This window comes from Balearica regulorum, chromosome 25 (assembly GCF_011004875.1).
Source record: "Balearica regulorum gibbericeps isolate bBalReg1 chromosome 25, bBalReg1.pri, whole genome shotgun sequence".
Taxonomy (NCBI): domain Eukaryota; kingdom Metazoa; phylum Chordata; class Aves; order Gruiformes; family Gruidae; genus Balearica; species Balearica regulorum.
Genome location: NC_046208.1, coordinates 3966841 through 3985661, shown reverse-complemented (window position 1 = coordinate 3985661; position 18821 = coordinate 3966841). Strand labels below are relative to the sequence as shown.

Below are 18821 nucleotides of genomic sequence, written 5' to 3'. Positions count from 1 at the left end.
CACCCAGCTTCCCAAGTGCTCATAGAAACCTGGCTTGCATCCATTTAGCTTGTGTCTCTGATCGCAGAGACCCGCTGAGTTATCCAACCAGTTCTCCAGCAGCGCTGGCTGCACTCCTGGGGAGAGGAGTTTCTGCAGCCTGAACAAAACAGCTCCTTTAAAATCATCTGACGTTAAGCTAGGAGAGCTCTGCGCTGTCCTCAGACTCCTGCCTGCCATGAAGGTCTCCCTGTGAGCAGCCGGCCCCTCGCACCAGGGGATGCTCATCCCCCCGAGCATCCAGCAGCGCAGGTCCTGCCTTGAGCAGGGTTTAACAGCACCTGATGTACCTGAACCTGAACGGTCCTTGAGGCCAAATCAGCTGCAGGGGGGACACGGAGGGGATGTGGTGGGTGATGTGACCTGACAGGGCCCCCAGCAGCTGGCCAAACCTGTCCCTTTCTGTCCCTTCCCACCGCCCTCCCAGAAGCTACGCTGGGGCTGCGAGCATCCGTGGCAAATGAAAAGGCACTTTGAATTCCAGTGGATGGGGCTGGATCCCTCCTGGGGTGAAAGCCGCAGATCTCGGCAGGCTCCCCGAAGCGGTGCAGATGTCCAGGTCGTGGGTAGGCAGCCAGCACCCCCCCCAGCACCCATGCTGGCATTGGGGTGGGCATGGGGTGTTGGGGGTGTTCCCCTGGCTCAAAGCCCGGCAGAGCTGTCCCCGTGCCCACCACGGCCATAGCTCCCACCAGCTCCATCCTGCCGGGCAGCAGCCAGCAGGTCCGGCCCTGCTGCCTCCTGGCTGCATCCCAGAGGAAACGGGTCCATGGGAAATGGGAGTCCTGGCCCATAATGCTCAGAGATGTCAGCACTGTAACTCTGTGGATATGCTCCAGCCCCCCCCCCCGCCCCCCCCAGCATCTCTCAATTAATTAATAACCCCAGATGTCGTTTGCTTTTTCATGGTCACTGAATTTGAACGGGGTAATTTACTCTCCTCTGATCAGGTCATGAAATGTTAATGTGGTTTAATGGGTGTTTTCCTAACCTCCCCTGCCCTCTCCCGCGGCTCCCCAGGCTCTGCTCTCCGCAGCCCACGTCCCCACGGGACGCGTGGGAAGGCGGCACCACAGCCGCTGCCTGCGAGCCAGGGCTGCCCGCGCTGGCCAGGGCTCATGGCCAGGGCAGCCGGGGGCCATGGCCACCAGAAGGTCCCCATGCCACCTCCAGCCATGGCCATGGGAAGGTCCCTGTGCCACCTTCAAGCCATTGCTATGATGCCTCTTGGTGACACTATGAGGAGCCAGAGCTGGAGCAAGCCCTGAGCCACAGGAAAGGAGCACAGCCTGAGTTTGGTCTCAGACACAGTTTTTTAATTAAATCTCTCAACAGAGGAAGACAAAAAGAATAAAATAACGCTGATAATTCCAGAAGCCTGCCTGGCACAGCGTTGGAGCCTTGTTGAGGAGCTGCTCACGGGAGCCCCGCGGGGCAGCGAGACACCGTCCCCGCAGTGGGGGTGGCTCCAGCCGGCACCGAGGGTCCCAGGGCTGAGAGAGGTGGCAGCTCACTGCGGGAGAGCCAGACCCAGGGCTTGCTCGTGCTGTCCCATCTCCAGCGATGTGGCCCGTCTCACGGGTCACACCATGGAGCTGCTGTCTCCCACCTTCTGCAAGAGCTGCAACAAGGACAGATCCTGATTAGCAGGAAAATCCTCCGGTGCATCCCCAGGGGGCTGCGGAGAAGCTGGGGTGACCTTCCCTGTGCGGTCCCAACCACAGCAGTTGAGATTGATATCACCCAAGGACTGCAAACCCCAAGGGTCGCATCTGCCGGGCAGAGCCGTGCCCAGCGCCCTGCTCACCTTGCTCAGCAGGGGGATGTTTGCCAGCGAGCCCAAAAACCCAAAAGCCACTGGGAAAAAACTCCTGCATTGAAACAAAAGTCTCCGTCAATCTCCATGCTGGGATTTTGCTGGGAGGGGAGCAGCGGGGGCTCTGCCTGGGGCTGCAAGGCACGAGGATCACCCGGCTCCCACTCTCCAGGCCGGGGCACCCATGCTGTGCCGGGAGCTGGGCGCTGTGGGACAGACCTGAAGAGGATGACGAAGCCGTAAGCCTCCAGCAGCATGCCCAGGAGGGGCCACCGCATAAGGACAACGAGGACCCCCCCAAGGAAGAAGCTTGTGCCCTTCAGCTTTGGCCGCTGGAAGAAGAAGGTGAAGGTCCTCCTGAAGCCAATGATGAAGACCAAGCCAGAGAGGAAGAGGATCTGGGAGGATGAAGGGGAGTGGGTCAGAGAAGTCCTGCCCCGATGGACCCTTTGCTCCATCCTGGGCATCAGCACCTGCTGTGAGGAGCCCCGGCCCCGCTGTACTCACATTCCCGAAGGCCAGGAGCACCGAGTCAAAGTACAAGAGCATCCCAAAAAGGATGAAGAAGAGGCCGAAGCCGACCAGTCCCACGCCGATCCCTGTGGAGGATGGCAGGAAGGCTGAGATAGGGGCTTGGGCACACAGCTTGGGTCCCACCTTGGGCTGTGGTCACGCTCCTCAGTACCTCCCTGGCGCATTCCCTCCCAGAAATGTGCTTTGGATTTGTCACCAAAGCTTAGAAACAGCCTTTCCACCTGCCCAAGCCTTGGGGAGGCTGTCAGGTGCCCTAGAAACCCCTCTGGGCTTCCAGATAAAGAATAAACCACAAAGGAAAAATAAACGGGAAGGTCATCTCCAGCATTTTTCTAAGCGGTTGCACTAAGGGTGTCGGTGCAGGCAGCTGGTGGGACAGGCGGGCGATGCTCTCGATTGCTGTTCCCAGTGCAGACCCGGGGCAGAGGGTGAGGGCAGACCCTGCTCTGCAGCACGCACGGGGCTCGTCCCCACACACACAGCCCTGCCTGCTCCCACACCCCGGCAGGGCTCCGGCCGCATCCCCCCACACCAGGATGGGGCTTGGCATTGCACCCTCTCCCTGCCCCCACGTCCCCAGCCAGCACCCTCCAGCCCTGGCTCAGCACCATGAAGCATCCCCACGGTGCGCCCTGGTCCCACGGGGATGGGCCACGGCCACCCCAGCCCACCCGGCCGCTTACGCTGGAAGTCAGTCAGAGACACCATCTTGCCGGCAGCGGGGCTGGGCGAGGCCGGGTGAGGGCGGCCGCCCTTCCACGTGCCTCCCCGGTAGTGACCCTTGGAAAGGCCTTTAGTCTCCACGTCATCCTGCAAATCATTAACGGCCCAGCAGCTCCTGCCCCGTGCTGGCAGCATCTCCTTCGGGGGGGGCACGGTGGCCAGGCACGGCTGCAGGGTGACATACAGGGGCTGATGGCCGCCGGTCCCTGCCCGGTCCTGCCCTCCCTGCTCCAGCCTGCACGTCCTCCCTGGGAAGGGGTGGGCAGTGCTCGGAGCAGACCCCAGACCAGGGGGATGGTCCTGGCTGTGGTGTCCCCTGGGATGTCCGGGTGGTACCCAGGACACCGTGAGCCCCCAGCTGGGAGGGAGCCCCGCACGGCGCTGGGTGCTGCACGCACAGCTCCCCGCAGCATCGTCACCGGTGCATCGCGCAGGGCAGGGATGGTCCCAGGTCACAGCCAGGCTGGGAGAGGCGAGCTTTGGCACCCGCCGTGCCCTGGCACCCGGCGTTTGCTGCCGATGGCTCGGCCAGACCTGCTGCCTGTGGTCCCCACATGGCACGTGCCACCCCCGAGCCACCCCACAGGGACCTCTCCACCCATGACCCCTGGGAAAGGACCAGCTCCACACATTTACAAACCAGCCGCTTTTATTCCTTGGCTTTATACAAACTTGCCAGGTACAAATATATTGTTTTTATTCCTCCAACAGGGCTGGCTATTGAGCGGCTACAGCTAAAATAAACTCCACTGGGAAAATGAACCCCCAAAACAGGGAGAAGGTGCCACCAGCCCCGAGCACGCTACAGGCAAGGTGAGAGCCTTCCTGAGCAGCTGAGATGCTGTAGCCATTTGTCCGCTACCTGAGGTCACCTCTAGACAAAAGACACTGACACCTCATTGTTTCTTAGATACTTTTATTTCTCTAACACTAGCAAAAACCCCCAGAAAACAAATGCCTCCCCACCCTCCCTAGTGCATAAATAGATTTCCTCCCGATGCAAATCCTTTCTCGGTTACAAGTCACTGGTATATGAAGTGTTATGAAAAATAATAACCAAAATAAAATTAAGAATTAAGTTTTTTTTTTTAAAAAAAAACAACAAAATAACGACCACCGGGTTCCACAATAGGGCAGCCGTAGGGTCCCGGTGCACCGGGCTGTGCTCACGGCTTGGGGAAGGCTCAGACCTGGCCACCACGGTACGACTGAGCTGGAGCTCGCCGGTGGCTCCGGGCATGCCGGTGGCAGGAGCACCGGGATGCTCCTTGTCCCCTCCAGCCCCCCAAGACGGGAAGAATTGCTGCCTATGGGTCTGTGTGCCCCCACAGCTCCCCGCCGGGCAGCACAACCTCTGCGTGGGCCACAGCCGTGCACCGCGGTCCCCAGCACATCCCCGGCGGTGTCCCCGCAACCGGTGTAAGTGGGGTCTGCCCCGGTTACACGAGCTGGGGAGCCCGCCCCGGCCACCACGCCGCTGCGCTCGGGGACAGGGAAATAAACGCGTCATCTCTTAAAATTTACAGTCTCTTTATATTTTATTTTAAATAAATTTGCTTTTAATAAAAGCAGAAAAAATATATATATTTTAAATAGGTTTTTTTTTCTTTTCTTTTTTTTTTTCCTTTGATAAATTGGCAAAGAATCTGCTTTTGTAACTCATTGGCAGGGCTGGTGCCAACAACCCTGCGGAGAGAGAGCTTAGCACAAAACAGTACCTCCCAGAAAAGAAGAGAAAAACAAATATAGATATATATTATAAATGTATAATTTCCATAAAACATATATTAAGGCATGTAATAGCAAAATAAAGGGCCAGCTTTATGAGCTAAGAGGGCTGCGGGAGGCTCGGGAGCAGAGCGGAACTCCTGGGATCCTACCAGTATTGCTAAGATGGGGTGCGCGGGGGTGATGGGGATGCAGGGCAGGGGTCCTGGTGGGTGTCAGGATCAGGCCAGTAGAGAAGAGCCGCAGGATGGACGGTATCCAGCTCCTCACTCCATCCGCCCTCCCGCCCCGGCCCCGTCGGGGCAGCCCTGCCGCCTGCACAGCCTCGCGTGGGATTCCGCTCTTCCAGGCAGAACCAGCTTTTTTCTCCCTCCAGAAAGCTAAAGAAAAGGGTAAACTTGCTACAGGGAAACCGAACAAATCGAAGGGTCTGGAGTGCAATGGCAAGATTGTGGGGTGAGATGCGGTGCCAGGTTTTCAGAGGTGACGGTGGGATGGGAGGGCAGCCGGGGTGCTGCTCCCTGCATCGAGGACGAGCCCCGCTGCTGCCGCCTGGCCCCAAGCTCCTTCCCCTTCTCATCACCATCCCCATCCATCGCAGAGGGATTCCTGCCGAGCCCGCAGCTTCGCTCCTCACTTGACACCCCAGCTCCCCACACCGCTCCTCTGCTCCCGTGCAACGTCCCCATCCCTGCCCAGACCTCCTGCTCCGTGCCAGCGGTGCACCAGTGCCCTGAGCAGCCCTCGTACCACCCCAATCCTGAGCACGCCGCTCCCCTGGGCACCTCCGTGTCCTCCCCCCCAGTCCCATCTCCATCCGTCCTGTCCCTGACACAGCTCCTTCTTCCTCCTGCTGAGCCACCAGCGCGAGGAGCGATGGGACAGGCCAGGCTCTGCCGGCTACTACCCCCAGCCCGACGGATGCTGAAAGCAGGTTCAGGGCACAGGGAGGGGAAGAGGCACCCGAGGAGCAGAGATGGAGCATCCAGTTCCAGCGTAAGGTGGAAGCACCATCCATGGTGGGGACTGGCTGGTCTCCACCCAGAAGAGCCCCTTCACAGACCTTTGGGAGACCAACACATCAGCGCAGGGAGCCCGGGGAGTCCTATGCTCCCCCAGGGCTGCCCTGGCAGGGAAACGGCCGCTGTGCGGGGGGCTGCCGCTGCAGATGCCCCTGCCCAGCTGTCCACGCAAACCTGACGCCCAGGACACCACCGATCTGTCCCTGTGCCAGCTGGCAGCCCGGGGGCTCCTCAGGGACCACGTTCCAGCGGACAACCTCCCCGCACGCCTCCTCCGGGACGGGGCAGAGCAGCTGGTGCTGTCGGCGACACATCTCCCCGCTCGGCAGTGCCGGGTGGTCTCGCCATCGGTGGGAGGGAAGGGGATCCGGGAGAACCAAAAACGATGGCGAGAGGTTCGATGTCATGTCGGGGAGCTAAAACGTGGCCCCGTGGAACTTGATGGCACCAGCAGCAGCCAGGGCTTGAGCTGGAGGGAGAGGAGAGCGGGGCTGAGCTACACGTGGGGTGGCCGATAGGGGGGCAGCCCCTGTGCCCACCCCACAGACCCCTCCTGCCCTGCTTGGAGGAACACCTAGTGCAGATCCGGCTCTACGCCCCTGGCTCCCTGGGGGGAACCTCCAACGGAGCAGGGGGACGCTGCGTCCCCGCAGTTTGCAGCCACCAACACGGACATGCCGGGGCAGGCATCCCGCAAGAGCCTGGCCCCGAGACACCCCGGTTTTGCTCCCTGCATGGGCCCCCCCCTGCCCACAGCAGCCTGCTGAACCCCCCCTGCCCATGCTGGGGTCTCTGGCTGACCCAGCCCAAGGGCTTTGCCTTGGAGGACACTTGCACTTGGTCCATGGGAGGAGATGGGGCTGACGTGGCTCGGGAGATGTTAGCTGGAGCAAGCAGCGATGGACGGACACCGGGCACAGGAGAGGGACCCCCCGCCCGGCCCCCTGGCATGGAGAGAGGATGGGATGAAGTACGAGAGAAGAGGTGCTTACTTCATGACTCAGACACGCATAAAATGGCTGTTGTCGGCGACCCGGGATGTTTCAGACGAGAGGGGGTTGGTCGGTGGAGTCGGGGAGGCTGGGGAGGTGGGAGGGCTTGGGGTAGCGCATTGAGCTGGAAACAAGAAATGGGAGAAGGGCGTGAAGAACACAAGCTGCCGGCGGCGGCGAGGGGGAGGAGGCGACCCAGCGAGAGGTTAGCGGAGGGGAGGAAACGGAGAGGAAGGAAGGGGGAAGCAAGCGCGGTCAGGACAAACAGCCACAGCACTGCGCGGCCGCGGCACGCACACGTGAGCTCCCCGCAGGGCTCCTCATGGACAAGGCACGGCGTGCCGCCACGCGTCCCATCCTGTGGCCCCGCCAACGCTTCTGACGAGATGCCGAAACCTGCGCCCGGCCGAAGTGGCTGCTCCATCCCACGACGCTCAGCGCTGCTGCAGGGGCAGGCAGCCCCAGGCACCGCAGGCAGGGCGCAGGCAGCTGCCGGCACCACTGGGCTGGCTTTCCCACTGCGCAGGGATGCCCTGTGCCAGGACTGATGCAGCCCGCTCTCCTGCCCATATCGGCCCCTCACTCTTGCTGCCTGTCCATCCCATCAGCTGGTCCTGCATCCAACCTGCCCGATCTGCGCTGCCCTCACCCCTCCTGCCTGCTCAGCACGTAGCACTACCTGCGGTCTGCTCTCCTGCGGGGCTGGCAGGCTCCGACCCTCCGTGCCACCCCGTGCCTTACCCGAGAGCATGCGGCCCCGGCGGGAGGCCTCAGCAGCCAGCGCACAAGAGATCTCGATCCTCTTCTCCTGCTCCTGCAGCTGGGTCTCAGGGTCCTGGGGGGTGTCCACCTCCCCCTCGCTCAGGGGGATGACATTCTGCAGGCTGCGGAGAGCACCCGGCATCAGCACCCACAGACCCCGTGGGGATGGCCAGGGAAGAGGTGCAGGCGGGTGGTGGGGTGCACCCCGGGACGGACGGCTTGGGCAGCCTCACCTGGATTTGGCAATGAGGGTCTTGATCCTTTCCACCTTCTTCTGCTTCTCCTTCATCTCCTCGGGGCTGAGCGGCGTGTCGGGCTCCAGTTCAACGTACCGCTCGGGGATGAGGACTTTGTCTGGCGTGGAGAGCTGGGCACAGTGGCAAGGGCTGAGCTGAGCACCAGCGCTGGGGACCCATCCCCACGCCAGCACCCACCTGCCCCGCTTGCCCCCAGCTCCCAGCACCCGCCTGTGCGCGGGCAGCCCCCAGCTGGGCACGACCAGTGGCTCCCAGATCCTGATCTATGCAGGAGGATGGATCAACCCCCCCAGTGCAGGGTGTGGATGGAGGGACACCCCATGCCCAGGCTGCCAGCTCCCCCAGGACAGCCCGTCCTCACCTCCTTGTTGATGTCCACGTCGTAGTGCTGCGGCTCCAGCTCCATCTTGCGCAGCCGGGCGATCTCCTCCTGGGGTGTCTCGTAGACCTTGCCGGGGTCGTCAGAGCGCAGCGCTGCCTCCAGGTCGGAGATGTCCACCTCGTGGATGCTGCGGTGCCGGCGTACCTGCAAGGGTCCCCAGCCCCACTGAGCCCTCTCGGGCTGGCACACTGTCCCCTGCCCCAGTGTCCCCTCTGCTCGCTCAGGGACCTGGGGCACTCTGCAAAGCAAAGGCTGGGTTGCCCCAGTTGCGGCCGGTGCAGGGACTCACCACTTTGTAGGAGGCGGGTGCCTTCGTGCCAGGGGTCTCGGGCTGCTGGCTGCTGGGGAGCTGCAGGCTGCGCCGCTTCTCCTTCATCGAGCCGCTCTGGTGGCGCTTCATGCGGTCGATCTGCTCCTCCACGCTCATCTTCACCTTCGTTTCGTTGGCGAACACGGCGCTCTTCGGTCTCTCCTGGGGGGAGCCCCACGGTCACGGTCACCCCTGAATGCAGCAGGGTCCAGCCCTGCCTGCCCTCTGCCAGGGGCTGCTGCGCTCAGCCTGCTCTCAGGGTGGGGGAAAGGTGCCGAAACAGCCCGGGAGGGGGGTCCTGAGGAGGTGGGTGTGGAGCCGGATGCTGAGATGTGGAGCCACGCAGCAACAGGCTCCCCTACACGCTGCCCCAGCCCCGTGGGCTGCAATACGGCCCCCGTTTGCCAGCCCAGCCCCACCGCCCCAGCCCGCAGCCCCTCGACACAAGCCCTACCTTGGAGCTAAGCCCGTTGGCCATGCCACCGGCGCTCCTCCTTGGCACGCTGGCCGTGGGCGCCACCTCCTCCTCTGCCGGAGACTTGGTCCTGGGGGGCACAATGCCCACTGCCAAGCAAACCAAAACACCAGGCTGAACCCCCCCCGGGGACCAAGGGCAGGGTGCCAGCAAGACGCCGGGTGCTCCTGGCAGGCACGGGGAGCCCGCTGGAGTGGGACCCGCTGGCCCCGGTGCCGTACCCTTGTTGAGAGCCGCTTGCTTCTCCGCCTCCTGCTCCTGCCGGCTCTGCGGGAGCCCCTCGGCCGGGGGCCCGGGGGGGACCGGTCGCTGCACCTCTTTCTTGCTCTGCTCGAAGCTCAGCTTGGGCTGCAGGGGAAAGCAGGTCCCTGGTGAGACCCCGTCCTGCCTGGGGGCCATCCGCTGCCTGGGGATAGACCTGCTGCTCTCTGCAGCCATGGGGTGACATACAGCCTGCAGACACACTCCTGGGAGCAGATGGACACACGGACACCAGTACCAGTGCACCCTAAACGTGCACGGAAAGGGGCTGGCAGCGCTCTGCAGCTCTTGGCCCTGCCATGCCCCGGCCCGTCGGGGCTGGGTACCGATGGCTGTGCCCGTAGGACAGGCTCCTGCGTGGGAAAAGTTTCCTGCAGGGGTAACGATCCCGCCGCGGCTCAGAGGTGGCACCCGGGCCCCAGGATGGAGACACCCCGACTCTGTGCTGAGAGAGCTCCAGCCAGATCCTGTGCCTGCAGGAGGGGACGGGGTCCCACGGGGAGCAGAAGTCAGGGCAGACGCTGCAGCCGTGGAGAGCGAGCAAAGGGCCATTTTCAGGGTCCTTCCCCTTCTACATCCCCGGGGCACAGCCTGCCCAGGGCCCGGGTACCGGTGCAATGGTGCTGGTGCAACGGAGGGGTACGGCAACAAGCTGAGGAGCCCAGCATGCCCCCCTCAACCACCCTGTGCTCTACATGGAGGTGACATCCCGACTCCTCACACCCCGTGGATCAGCATGCAGTCACGACTGTGCCACCCTGCAGCTGCACAGCAACTGGAGGTGCCACTTGCGCTCACAGTGGGGTCCATAACCCTCCCCAACTCAGCACCGCCGCTGTTTTCCTGTGCCAGCCCCTGTGTGCACACATCCTGACCCCCCCGGCTGCAAGGATGCTCATGTCTCCTGGTGTCCAAATCTGGCCCCTTCCCCCGGCGGGAGCACAGCCGAGGCATTATCAGGAATTCCCAAACCCGAGTTTGCCCTGGGTGGGCAGGAGTTGGGGGGGGTCACCCCCGTTGGCAGAGCTCGCCAGTACTGCAGAGTGGGGAGCGGCACTGCGGAAGGACAGCGAGAGAGGCGAGGGCAGAGGAAAGCAGAGGGGCTGATGCCGGGGGCTGCAGCAGCTTCGGGGGCTGCCCAGGAGGAGCCAGTCCCTGTCCTGAGGGAGCCCAGTGGGTGCTGTGCGTGCGTGCAGGGGACCTGGTGGGGACGGGAGGGCTACGGCGAGGCTGCCGCGGGGACGTTGCCCATTGCTCCCCTTAGAGAGGGCAGGTACCAGCCCCGTGCTGCTGTCCCCTAGCCAAGTGCCACCTCCGCTGTCCCTGTCCCCGCTGCCAGGGCAGAGGGTGGGCAGCCCCATTGCCTGCCTCGTCCCAGCTGATGTCTCGGGGAGGAAGAGGACGGGGCGACTGCTGCGGGGCTGCTCTGCGGAGGTATCGGTACCTGTCCCCTCTTCACCTCGCTGCCTTGCTGCCAGGAAGGGGACGTGGGGTACGGCCAGAGGCGGCTCTCGCCAGGGAGCGGAGGAACGGTCGGAGGAGACTCCAGGGGTACGTAGGACTTGGGGAGGGGAGGTCGAGGCGGGCCTGGTTCCTGGGGTGGAGAGGAGCGTGAGGCATGAGAGCGAGACACTGAGAGCCGGGAAGGAAGAGAGAGTTAGAAAAAGATCGAAACAACACACAGTGGAAGCGCAGAGCCAAGGAAAGGAGGAGGCAGAGCAGCCAGCCGCTGCTCCCCGGGGCCCCGCGGGCTTCGTGTCCCCATGCAGAGGGGGCAGCGGGTCCCACCTCCCACACTGCCCTCCCAGGGCAGCGGGGCCACGCAGGGCTGGGGGGCTGCCCGAGCGAGGGGCTCCCCAGCTTGGGGCTGGCACCCCCCAGGCGACATCACATCACCTCTGCGCAGCCAGGTGGGCTTCGGGCACTCCCCAAATTCCACCCTAAACTTCATGTGGATGAACGTGAGACCAGCGCTGCTGGACCCTGACCAAGGGCAGCAAGTGGGGACCATGGTGGCAGCAAGAGCTGGCCCTGGAGCCAAAGCCTGGAGCTGAACGATTCTCAGCATTTGGGGCTGCTTGATGCAGGAGCCCAAAGGCTGCAAAGCCCAGCCACAGCCCCTGCAAGGACTGTGGACCCAGATGTCACTGGGGGACACCACAGCCCATGCCCGTGGCCAAACCTGCATCCCCAGGCAGAACCACGAGGAAATGCAGCCACCCGGTGCCTGGTGACCCCCTGAGAGCCAGGGCTCAGGCCAGCCTGCCAGCCGGGCTGGGGACCCAGTGGTGGCAAAGGGCTCCCTGGGGACACCCCGATTCACTCACCTCGCTGGGTCCTGGTTTGGTGGGTGAGCCCTGGGAGCCGGAGACAAGGGAGAAGGGGCTGAGGGGGCTGGTGAGGCTGGCCGAGCTCAGGGGGCTGGCAGGGCTGTTGGAGCTGTACGTTCCTGAGGGGCCAATGGCCACTGCGGAGAAAAGCAGAAATAAGTGCATGCACCCGAGCCTCCCCCTCTCCGAGCGGGCGCTGCCGTCTGCCTCGCGGCAGCACAGGTGCCAGGGACGTCCTGAGTCGCGGCACGCTGAGGTTTGTGCTGCGCAGGGGCAGGGATGGACCCTGCTCACCTCTGTGCTTGGCAGTGTCCGTGCCACGGGATGGGTTGTTCTTCCTCAGCCCCTCCATCACATCCTGGATCCGCCAGATCTCCTTCTGGATCTGCCGGTTGAGCATTTCATTCTGGAGGAGAGAAAAGGCAGTGATCAGAGTGTCTCCCACCCCTGCCAGCCTTGCTGCACCCCAGCCCCGCTGCACCCCAGCCCCGCTGCACCCCAGCCCTGAGCCGAGCCGTGGGACCCGTGGGCGTTCAGCTGAGGCAGACACAGCCTGGGGGGGGCTGAGCCATCACGCCCACGACTTCTTTCCTGCCAGGAGCCATCTCTCTGCTCCCCCACGTGCCCGCCGCAGACTGGGGGGGGGGAGCTGACAGAGCCCCAGTAACATGGGGAGCGCTGGGCTGCAGCCCCTTGATGGCACCCAGGTGCCCACGGTTCCTCAGCCCCTCTGCCCTCACCTATGGCCAAAGCTGGATACTGAGGGCTGAGCACGGAGCAGCCACTTGCAAACTGGCTCTCTGGGGGGAGCGAAGGACTGAAGGAACTGGGGGGTTTCCACCTCCACGAGGTCGGTGGGGGGACCCCAGGGATGGCAGGGGGACACTGGGGTTGGCAGGGTCCTGCTCACCTGGGGGTCCAGGTTCAGCTGCTCCCAGAGGTCGTCGTGCAGGGCAGACACCTCGCTCTCCAGGCTCTCGTACTCAGCAGTGCTATTCGCCAAGGCCTGGGGTGGGGGGGAAGCGGGGGGGTCTTTGGCAGGGTTCTGCGTGGGAGCACCCAGGGAACACAAGGATGCTGCACCCAACACAACCCACCCCGAGCCATGGAGGGGCCGGCAGTGGGGGGGCACCGGTGCCCGTGGGGGTGCCTGGTGCCGACGGCGTGCCGGACACAGCAGTGCAGGGCAGCCAGAGACAGAAGCAGGACCTGAGATGGCTCCGGACACGTGTGCCAGCTCAGCACCATGAGGGTTAATTTGCTTTGTCCCCAGCGAGGGACTTTGACTGGTCTGGGACCCCAGCCAGCCAAGGGAATTTCCCTTCTTTTATTTTACAGAAAAGGAGAAAAGGGATGGCTGCGGGTGGGGGAGACAGTCCCACAGGGACTGTGGGGGACACAGAGACACAGAGACAGGGACCGGAGCGGAGGGGGAGCCCGTTACCGTGCTGGCCTGCGACAGTTCCACGCGGATGTTGATGAGCTGGTTCTGGAGAGATTCCTTCTTGTGCAGCAGCTTCTCCGGGTAGGCGGGCTGGCTCCCGAACATCTCCAGCTCCTGGTGCGTCCCCATCAGGGCACTCTCCAGGCTCTCCTGGGGGGGGAATAGGAGGGAGATGCAGCCGTGAGAGCCCGGCTGGTGAAGGAGCTCCAGTCCCTCTCCTTAACAGGCCATTAACACACAGGGAGTCCTGGGACTGTGGCACAGGCAGGGCATCTCCCCCGGCTCAGAAACATCCCCGCTGAGCTGTCCCCAAGAGAGCAGGACACGTCGCTTCCTCGCCACCAAGGTGCTGCCTGGGCATGGCCATCGCCGTGCAGCCAAGGTTTGTCCCCAGAGAGCTGCCTGAGCTGCCCACCACGTACCTTCTCTGCTCGGAGCTGCTGCACCAGCCTCTCCTGCTCCCGCAGCACCTTGTTCTGCTCACAGAGCTTCCCCAGCAGCTTCTGGCCCCGGGAGGGAAAGAGAAAGAGAGGAGAGGATGAGAGCCCAGCAATGGGGTGCATGGGGTGCACCCGTGCAAATGGTTCCGTGCTCAGCTGGGGCCAAGTCCCCCGGGCAAGAGAAGACGCAGCCGGGACATGGACCATGGGGTTGGTTTGATGGGACACGTGGTCCTGGGGACAGTTTCCAGCCCGCTGCTCTCATTGCAGGGACTTCAGCCCTGGCCAGGGTGACACTGGCCAAATCTGGGCATGGGGCAAGACCAAGCAGCTAAGCTCAGTGGAGGATTTATTCCCCGAGCTGCACACACCACATTTGGGGCAGCACCAGGTCTCACCCTGGCCGTGCAGGAGCACTTGGCACAGCTCTACGGGGACGGCAGACCTGCTGCGGGGGACAGGGACAGCAGCACGGGGCAGAGGGGAGACACGCAGGACGGACGTTTGCTCTTACATCAGTGTCTTGCTCGCTTATCTTGTAGGCGTGCAGTGTCTCCCTGTAGGCATCCGGGAAGGGCGTCACCTGCAAACAGAGCGTGGGGTGAGCCCAGCTCCAGGAGCCCCTGGGGAAGGTGAGGCAGCTCCCAGCCCCTCTTCCCCATCCCCACGAGTGAGGAAAGAGGCGAGAGCCAAATCTCCGGAGGCGGCTCCCCGCAGCCGGCACGGCTGGGCACCGGTCGGGAGGCAGCGGGTGCTGCAGGGCAGCGCGGGATGTCGGTGCTGGAGATCCCGCCATGGCCCTGCCCGGTGGCTCGGATGAAGGCACAACCTCCAACCTGCCTCCCCGCTCCCAGCCCCGGTGCCCATCGGCTGGGCGAGCTGCGGGAATTAGCTGGAGACAACCTCTCCGCAGGACAGCGAGAGCTGAGTTAAAGAGATGCCTTGTGAATCATTAACTGCTTGGCATATAACTGCCACCATTTCACAGGCAGGGAAACAAAAGCAGAAAGATTAAGCTGTAATCCCACTTAGCAGAGTGGAAACACCTATAAATCAGCAGCTGCATCAGGACCTGTTTACCATCCGGCTTCTCTGTGAGTCATTTTCCTTTCCTGGAAATCTAAATTACTAATGGGACCTCAACAATTAAATGCCTCCAAGATCTCAAGATGAAAGGCATAAGATATGAAGAAGGGGATCATTATTGCTAGAAAGCAAGACGCTACTTTAGAGCCACTTAAAACTACAGGACAATGCAAATAGACCTGAACCTGGGAAATGCCCAGCGCGGCTGGAGGCGGAGTGTGGTGGATGGGGATGCTGCTGCCTCCAGGCAGGGAGCCCGGCCAGCGAGAGCATCTCAGCAGCTCCAGCTTCGCCCTCCAGCATGTCCCCGCTCCCCGCACACAGCAGATGGGAACAGGCACCTTCCCTTCATCGGAAAAACCCAGCGATCGCCCGGTCGCTGCGTGCTCACGCAGCCAGGAGATGCCCTGGGCAGCATGGCGGGACCCCAGGACCCCTCTGCTCGGGGCTGGCAGCACGGTGGGCCGCGGGTCGCAGTGACCCGGAGACACGTTCCCAGGCGACAGGACCTGCCTGCACCTGGAGCTGCGTCCTGATGTTTTTGTGGGACAGGGGAACTGAAAAGTGCAGAGCCTTGGGGGATAAAAGGCTGTTTCACCTCCCTGTTACAGCAGATATTGCTTTGGTTTAAGAGCCTTGCGCTGGATTCCTGTCTTTAAGGCATCCCACACTTTCTCCTTGCCTTGTGAACACACGACGGCAAACAGAGGGTGAGCAAAGCACCCGAGTCCAGCCCAAACGCAGATGAGCTCAGGACAGCTGCATTCCCACGAGAATGTGCCGAGAGCGCAAGGATTTAGCGGGTTTTAATGGCTCATGGATGGATTAGCAAAGCTTGTGATGGACTAGCAGGTCCCCAAGAGCGTGATGTGCCGGAGCCGCATGGATGCTGCAGTCTGCATGAGTGGAAATGGCAGGGGGTGACCTCGGGGATGGCGTGCGGGGCGGCTGGCGTGGCTGCCATGCACGAGCCATGCACGGCCCGGCGGCCGGAGGCTTACTTGCATGTAGAGCTGAGCCCTAGGGGAGGAGGTCTCCACCATCCTGTTCACCATACTGATCAGGGTTTCGCTCTCGCTCATCTGCGGCAGACAGGGAAGGAAAGTTCAGAGGTCAGCAGAGTTGTGCTCGCGCGCCGCGGTGCTCGGGGGCCGTCGGAGCAGCAGGGCGGCTCAGTCCAGGAGCCCTCAGGGCATCGGGCTGCAAGATGCCACCTCCAAGAGATGTCCCAGGGGCTCGACCCACAAGGGAACGGCTGCCCCGGGCTGCGGCTGCTCCGTTTTGTGCAGTCAAGAGCATCCTGGGCTGGTTGCACACCCTGGAAACTTTGCTGAGGAGAAGACACAGATAAAACCGAGCCAGCTCCGAGCTGGGCGGCAGCAAACCGTACACACAGACACAAGCTTGCACAGAGACTCCCACGGTTTCAACGCACAGCGTGGTCCCAGCAGACAGACAGATGTGCCCCGCTCCTCGTGGTGACAAACAGCGTGGTGCCCTGCCCTCGCGGCGGAGCAGGGGCTGGGATGGCCCCGCTCAAGGTGCCGACGAGCTCCAGGCATAGGGGAAGGTGACCGAAGCCTGGGGTTGGGGACGGCAGCGTCCTCCTCTCCAGTCCAGCAGCCTCGAGCAGCGGAGCCGGGTGGGAACGGGACACGGCCCACGGGTGCCTTTGCCTGCAGAAGCGCTGCAGGAGCCCGCAGCCCGGAGCGGACGATGCAAGGGAAGCCCCTCGTGCCCTGCGGCCGCGACCCTCGAGGTCCAAGGGGTGACGGCAGCTTAAGCACAAACCAGGGACCAAACCCTGACTGGGGACAGGTCAGCAAGGTGGGGTGCAGCCGAGGGAGCCGTCCCCATAACTGGACAAGCGAGGAGAGAGAATATAAAGCAGCAAGCTGTTTGAAAAGAGATACTTGACAGCGTCGCTCTGAATTAGTCTCTCTGGAGGTCAGCAGGAGAGGAGGAGGAGATGCAAGGCCTTTTTAGGGAGCGTTTTAAAGTGCCTGGGAGAGTGAGCATTGCTGCCGATGGCTGTGAAATAATCCAGAGAGCTTTTATTGCAGTGAGTGCTCCTGCCTGTCCTTGGCTCTGCTCCAAGGCAGACACAGATCCTGGCGATTACTGCACCGATGGAGATTTGCAGACTAATGAGATTGTCTCTGGAGCAGCTCCCTTAGTGCAAGCCTGGCTTTTGCAGGCAAGCTCCGGGCTGCAGCACTGGCCGACAGCTCCTGTCCCTGGCTTTGACTTCAGCCGGTGCCTGTGGTCACCACCCCACCAGTCCTGGGGGTCTCTCCCAGCCAGATTTCCCCCTGCTCCGCTCCGGGGATGAAGTCAGTGCACAGCTTTCCTCCGAACACCCCCTGGCATGCAAAAACCTGAGAGCTGCTGCTTTGGTATCGGTCCCAGCGGGTGCCTCACACCCACCCTGCATCAAGCCTCTCGCCTTTGAGGAGGAACGTGGCCAGAACATCACCGAAACCACCTTGCACCCATCCGGCTCCCCATGGCTCACCCGGCCACCTCCCACGTGGGGGGCACCAGTCCGGAGGCTCTGCTGGGTGGGGGGACACGCCGTCCAGCACGGCCACGCTGGCACTGTGCACCGGTGTCCCAGCATGGTGCAGACCGACCTGGGGAGGGTTTCAGAGCCGGCTGCCTCCCCTGCACCCCAGGGGCAGCTCCCTGAGGCCCGGAGCACGTGGGAAGCTGCCCCGGCTCCCCCCAAGACCCCCCGCCGGCTCCAGCACACCACACAGAAGGCACTGTCAGGGGGATTTTTCTGCCAAGCAATGAGCAACCCTACGGAAGGGAAAGATGGAAGAAGCAAACCAAAGACAACTCGTGCTGCTTTAATGCCAAGAAGGGTGAGGATGGATGTTAGGGGAAGAGATGCTGCGCTGGGAGGGAAGGGGCACACGGGGACGTAAGCAGCGTGAGGCTTGCAGCCAGCTCTGCCTACCTGCTGGTCCAAATACTCTAGGTTTCTTTGCAACTGAAGGTCTAAAAGTTCATCCTACCAGGAGCCAGCAGGCATGCGGCAAGAAACGAACACACAAAACATATAAAAGAAGAAGCAAAGCGGTTAGGTGAAGGCTACGGCAATGCGAAGACCTCTCAGCCGGGGAAGCGAGGCACGTCCCTGGCATGGAGCCGGGAGAGCTGCCGTGGATGTGCCCTGCAGGAGACCCGCTCTCCTCCCGGCTCTCCCTCCTGGCTAACGGTGCCTCGGAAGAGGCTCGGCCCTTTCCCTGCGTCTCCGGCTAGCGAGGATGGATGGCAGCATGGGTAGCTTACGGTAACTCGTGCTTCTCCCTCCTCCACCGGCCAGTCCTGCCCTGTGGTTTGGGGACTGTGCTCTGCGGGGGGACCTCCTGGTCTCACCCCGCCGGCTCCAACCCCTCAGCGCTCCGAGGGGAAACGCAACGCAGGAAAAAGCAGCAGCTGTAGCCAGAAGTGAGGAAGCAAGAGGGGGAGAGGTGCAGGGTGTGCGCCAGCCTCGGCCAGGGACCACCCTGGGGGTGACAAGCCTGGCCCAGCACCACAGGGCGTATGGGGCTCCAAGGGTGTCCCACTGCCCCCACAACCTGGGGGCTGGAGGGCAGGAACTGGGGGCCTTTCCATGAGGGTTTCCTTTGGGCACAGCTGGGAGGGACCGGAGACACCAAGAAAAGGACCTGCAAGTCCTGACCTGCTCCAGAGCAGCCCAGCTCCGACCCACAAAGCTGTCCCTGGAATGGAGCGGTTCCTCCTTGGCTATCCGAGCAAGGAGCCCCCGAGCTGGCCCACCTCCCTGGGGGGCTCTAAGCACCCTGGTCCGCCGGGGCTCACCCCCTCAGCACCAGCAGTGTACGTACCATTTTGTCGTGGACGGTGGGGGATGCCGGGTAGTGGTACGGATACATTCCCGCAGGGACGGGCCGTCTGTCACCCAGATAGTCGTACTGAGAAGAGAGGAGACCCCCCCACCCCAAAACCAGAGACACGTGAGAGGTGTGTGAGAGGCCAGAAAGCACATGCAAGGGCAGACCACGGCCCCACAGCAGCAAGACAGGGACACCAGCACTCTCTGCTCCAGAGCACATCACTCGGGGTGGCCCTGAAGACCCCCAGGCTCCCATCCCACCCCCTCCTGCCCCATCTCTCTGGGCTCACAGCAGCGCAGGAGCAGCCAGAAGGGAACAACCGTGAGCTGGGCAGCTTTGCAGGACAGCAAGGGT

The 18821-nt window shown here is 62.7% G+C and overlaps 2 protein-coding genes across 16 annotated transcripts in view; both read right to left on the bottom strand.

The window, feature by feature from the left end:
• Positions 1-1357: 1357 nt before the first annotated feature.
• Positions 1358-3193, bottom strand: GOLT1A (golgi transport 1A). 2 transcript variants are annotated; one of them, XM_010310233.2, is made up of 5 exons: positions 3073-3193; positions 2363-2454; positions 2075-2253; positions 1847-1910; positions 1358-1660 (listed from the first exon to the last, which is right to left on the bottom strand). In XM_010310233.2, the coding sequence occupies exons 1-5, from the start codon at positions 3095-3097 to the stop codon at positions 1622-1624; spliced, it is 399 nt and encodes a 132-aa protein (XP_010308535.2). In that variant the 5' UTR covers positions 3098-3193; the 3' UTR covers positions 1358-1621. The 2 variants fall into 2 exon arrangements, with proteins under 2 accessions (XP_010308535.2, XP_075631933.1); XM_075775818.1 differs by lacking the exon at positions 2075-2253.
• Positions 3194-4090: 897 nt separating this feature from the next.
• The window catches only part of PLEKHA6 (pleckstrin homology domain containing A6), a 52281-nt gene continuing 37550 nt past the window's right edge, over positions 4091-18821 (bottom strand). For 9 of the 14 annotated variants that reach the window (XM_075775819.1, XM_075775830.1, XM_075775825.1 and 6 more), the window contains 17 exons: positions 18459-18545; positions 17564-17617; positions 15603-15683; positions 14030-14098; positions 13498-13578; positions 13076-13225; positions 12542-12637; positions 11926-12037; positions 11629-11768; positions 10746-10895; positions 9262-9388; positions 9020-9129; positions 8545-8727; positions 8235-8399; positions 7850-7983; positions 7596-7738; positions 6855-6978 (listed from right to left, as the gene is read on the bottom strand). In XM_075775819.1, the coding sequence (XP_075631934.1) occupies positions 6863-6978; positions 7596-7738; positions 7850-7983; positions 8235-8399; positions 8545-8727; positions 9020-9129; positions 9262-9388; positions 10746-10895; positions 11629-11768; positions 11926-12037; positions 12542-12637; positions 13076-13225; positions 13498-13578; positions 14030-14098; positions 15603-15683; positions 17564-17617; positions 18459-18545 (1998 nt within the window). In that variant the 3' untranslated portion in view covers positions 6855-6862. Of the gene's footprint in view, positions 6332-6854; positions 6979-7595; positions 7739-7849; positions 7984-8234; positions 8400-8544; positions 8728-9019; positions 9130-9261; positions 9389-10745; positions 10896-11628; positions 11769-11925; positions 12038-12541; positions 12638-13075; positions 13226-13497; positions 13579-14029; positions 14099-15602; positions 15684-17563; positions 17618-18458; positions 18546-18821 lie in introns of those variants that run through there. The other 5 variants (XM_075775820.1, XM_075775828.1, XM_075775821.1 and 2 more) reach the window with 4 other exon arrangements.

Coding starts and splice junctions, on each gene's coding strand:
- GOLT1A (XM_075775818.1), bottom strand. CDS start 3,097: ATGGTGTCTCTGACTGACTTCCAGC. Junction 2,455..3,072: donor GTCTCTGACTGACTTCCAGC/GTAAGCGGCCGG, acceptor CATCCTCCACAG/GGATCGGCGTGGGACTGGTC. Junction 1,911..2,362: donor TGCTCCTGGCCTTCGGGAAT/GTGAGTACAGCG, acceptor GTTTCAATGCAG/GAGTTTTTTCCCAGTGGCTT.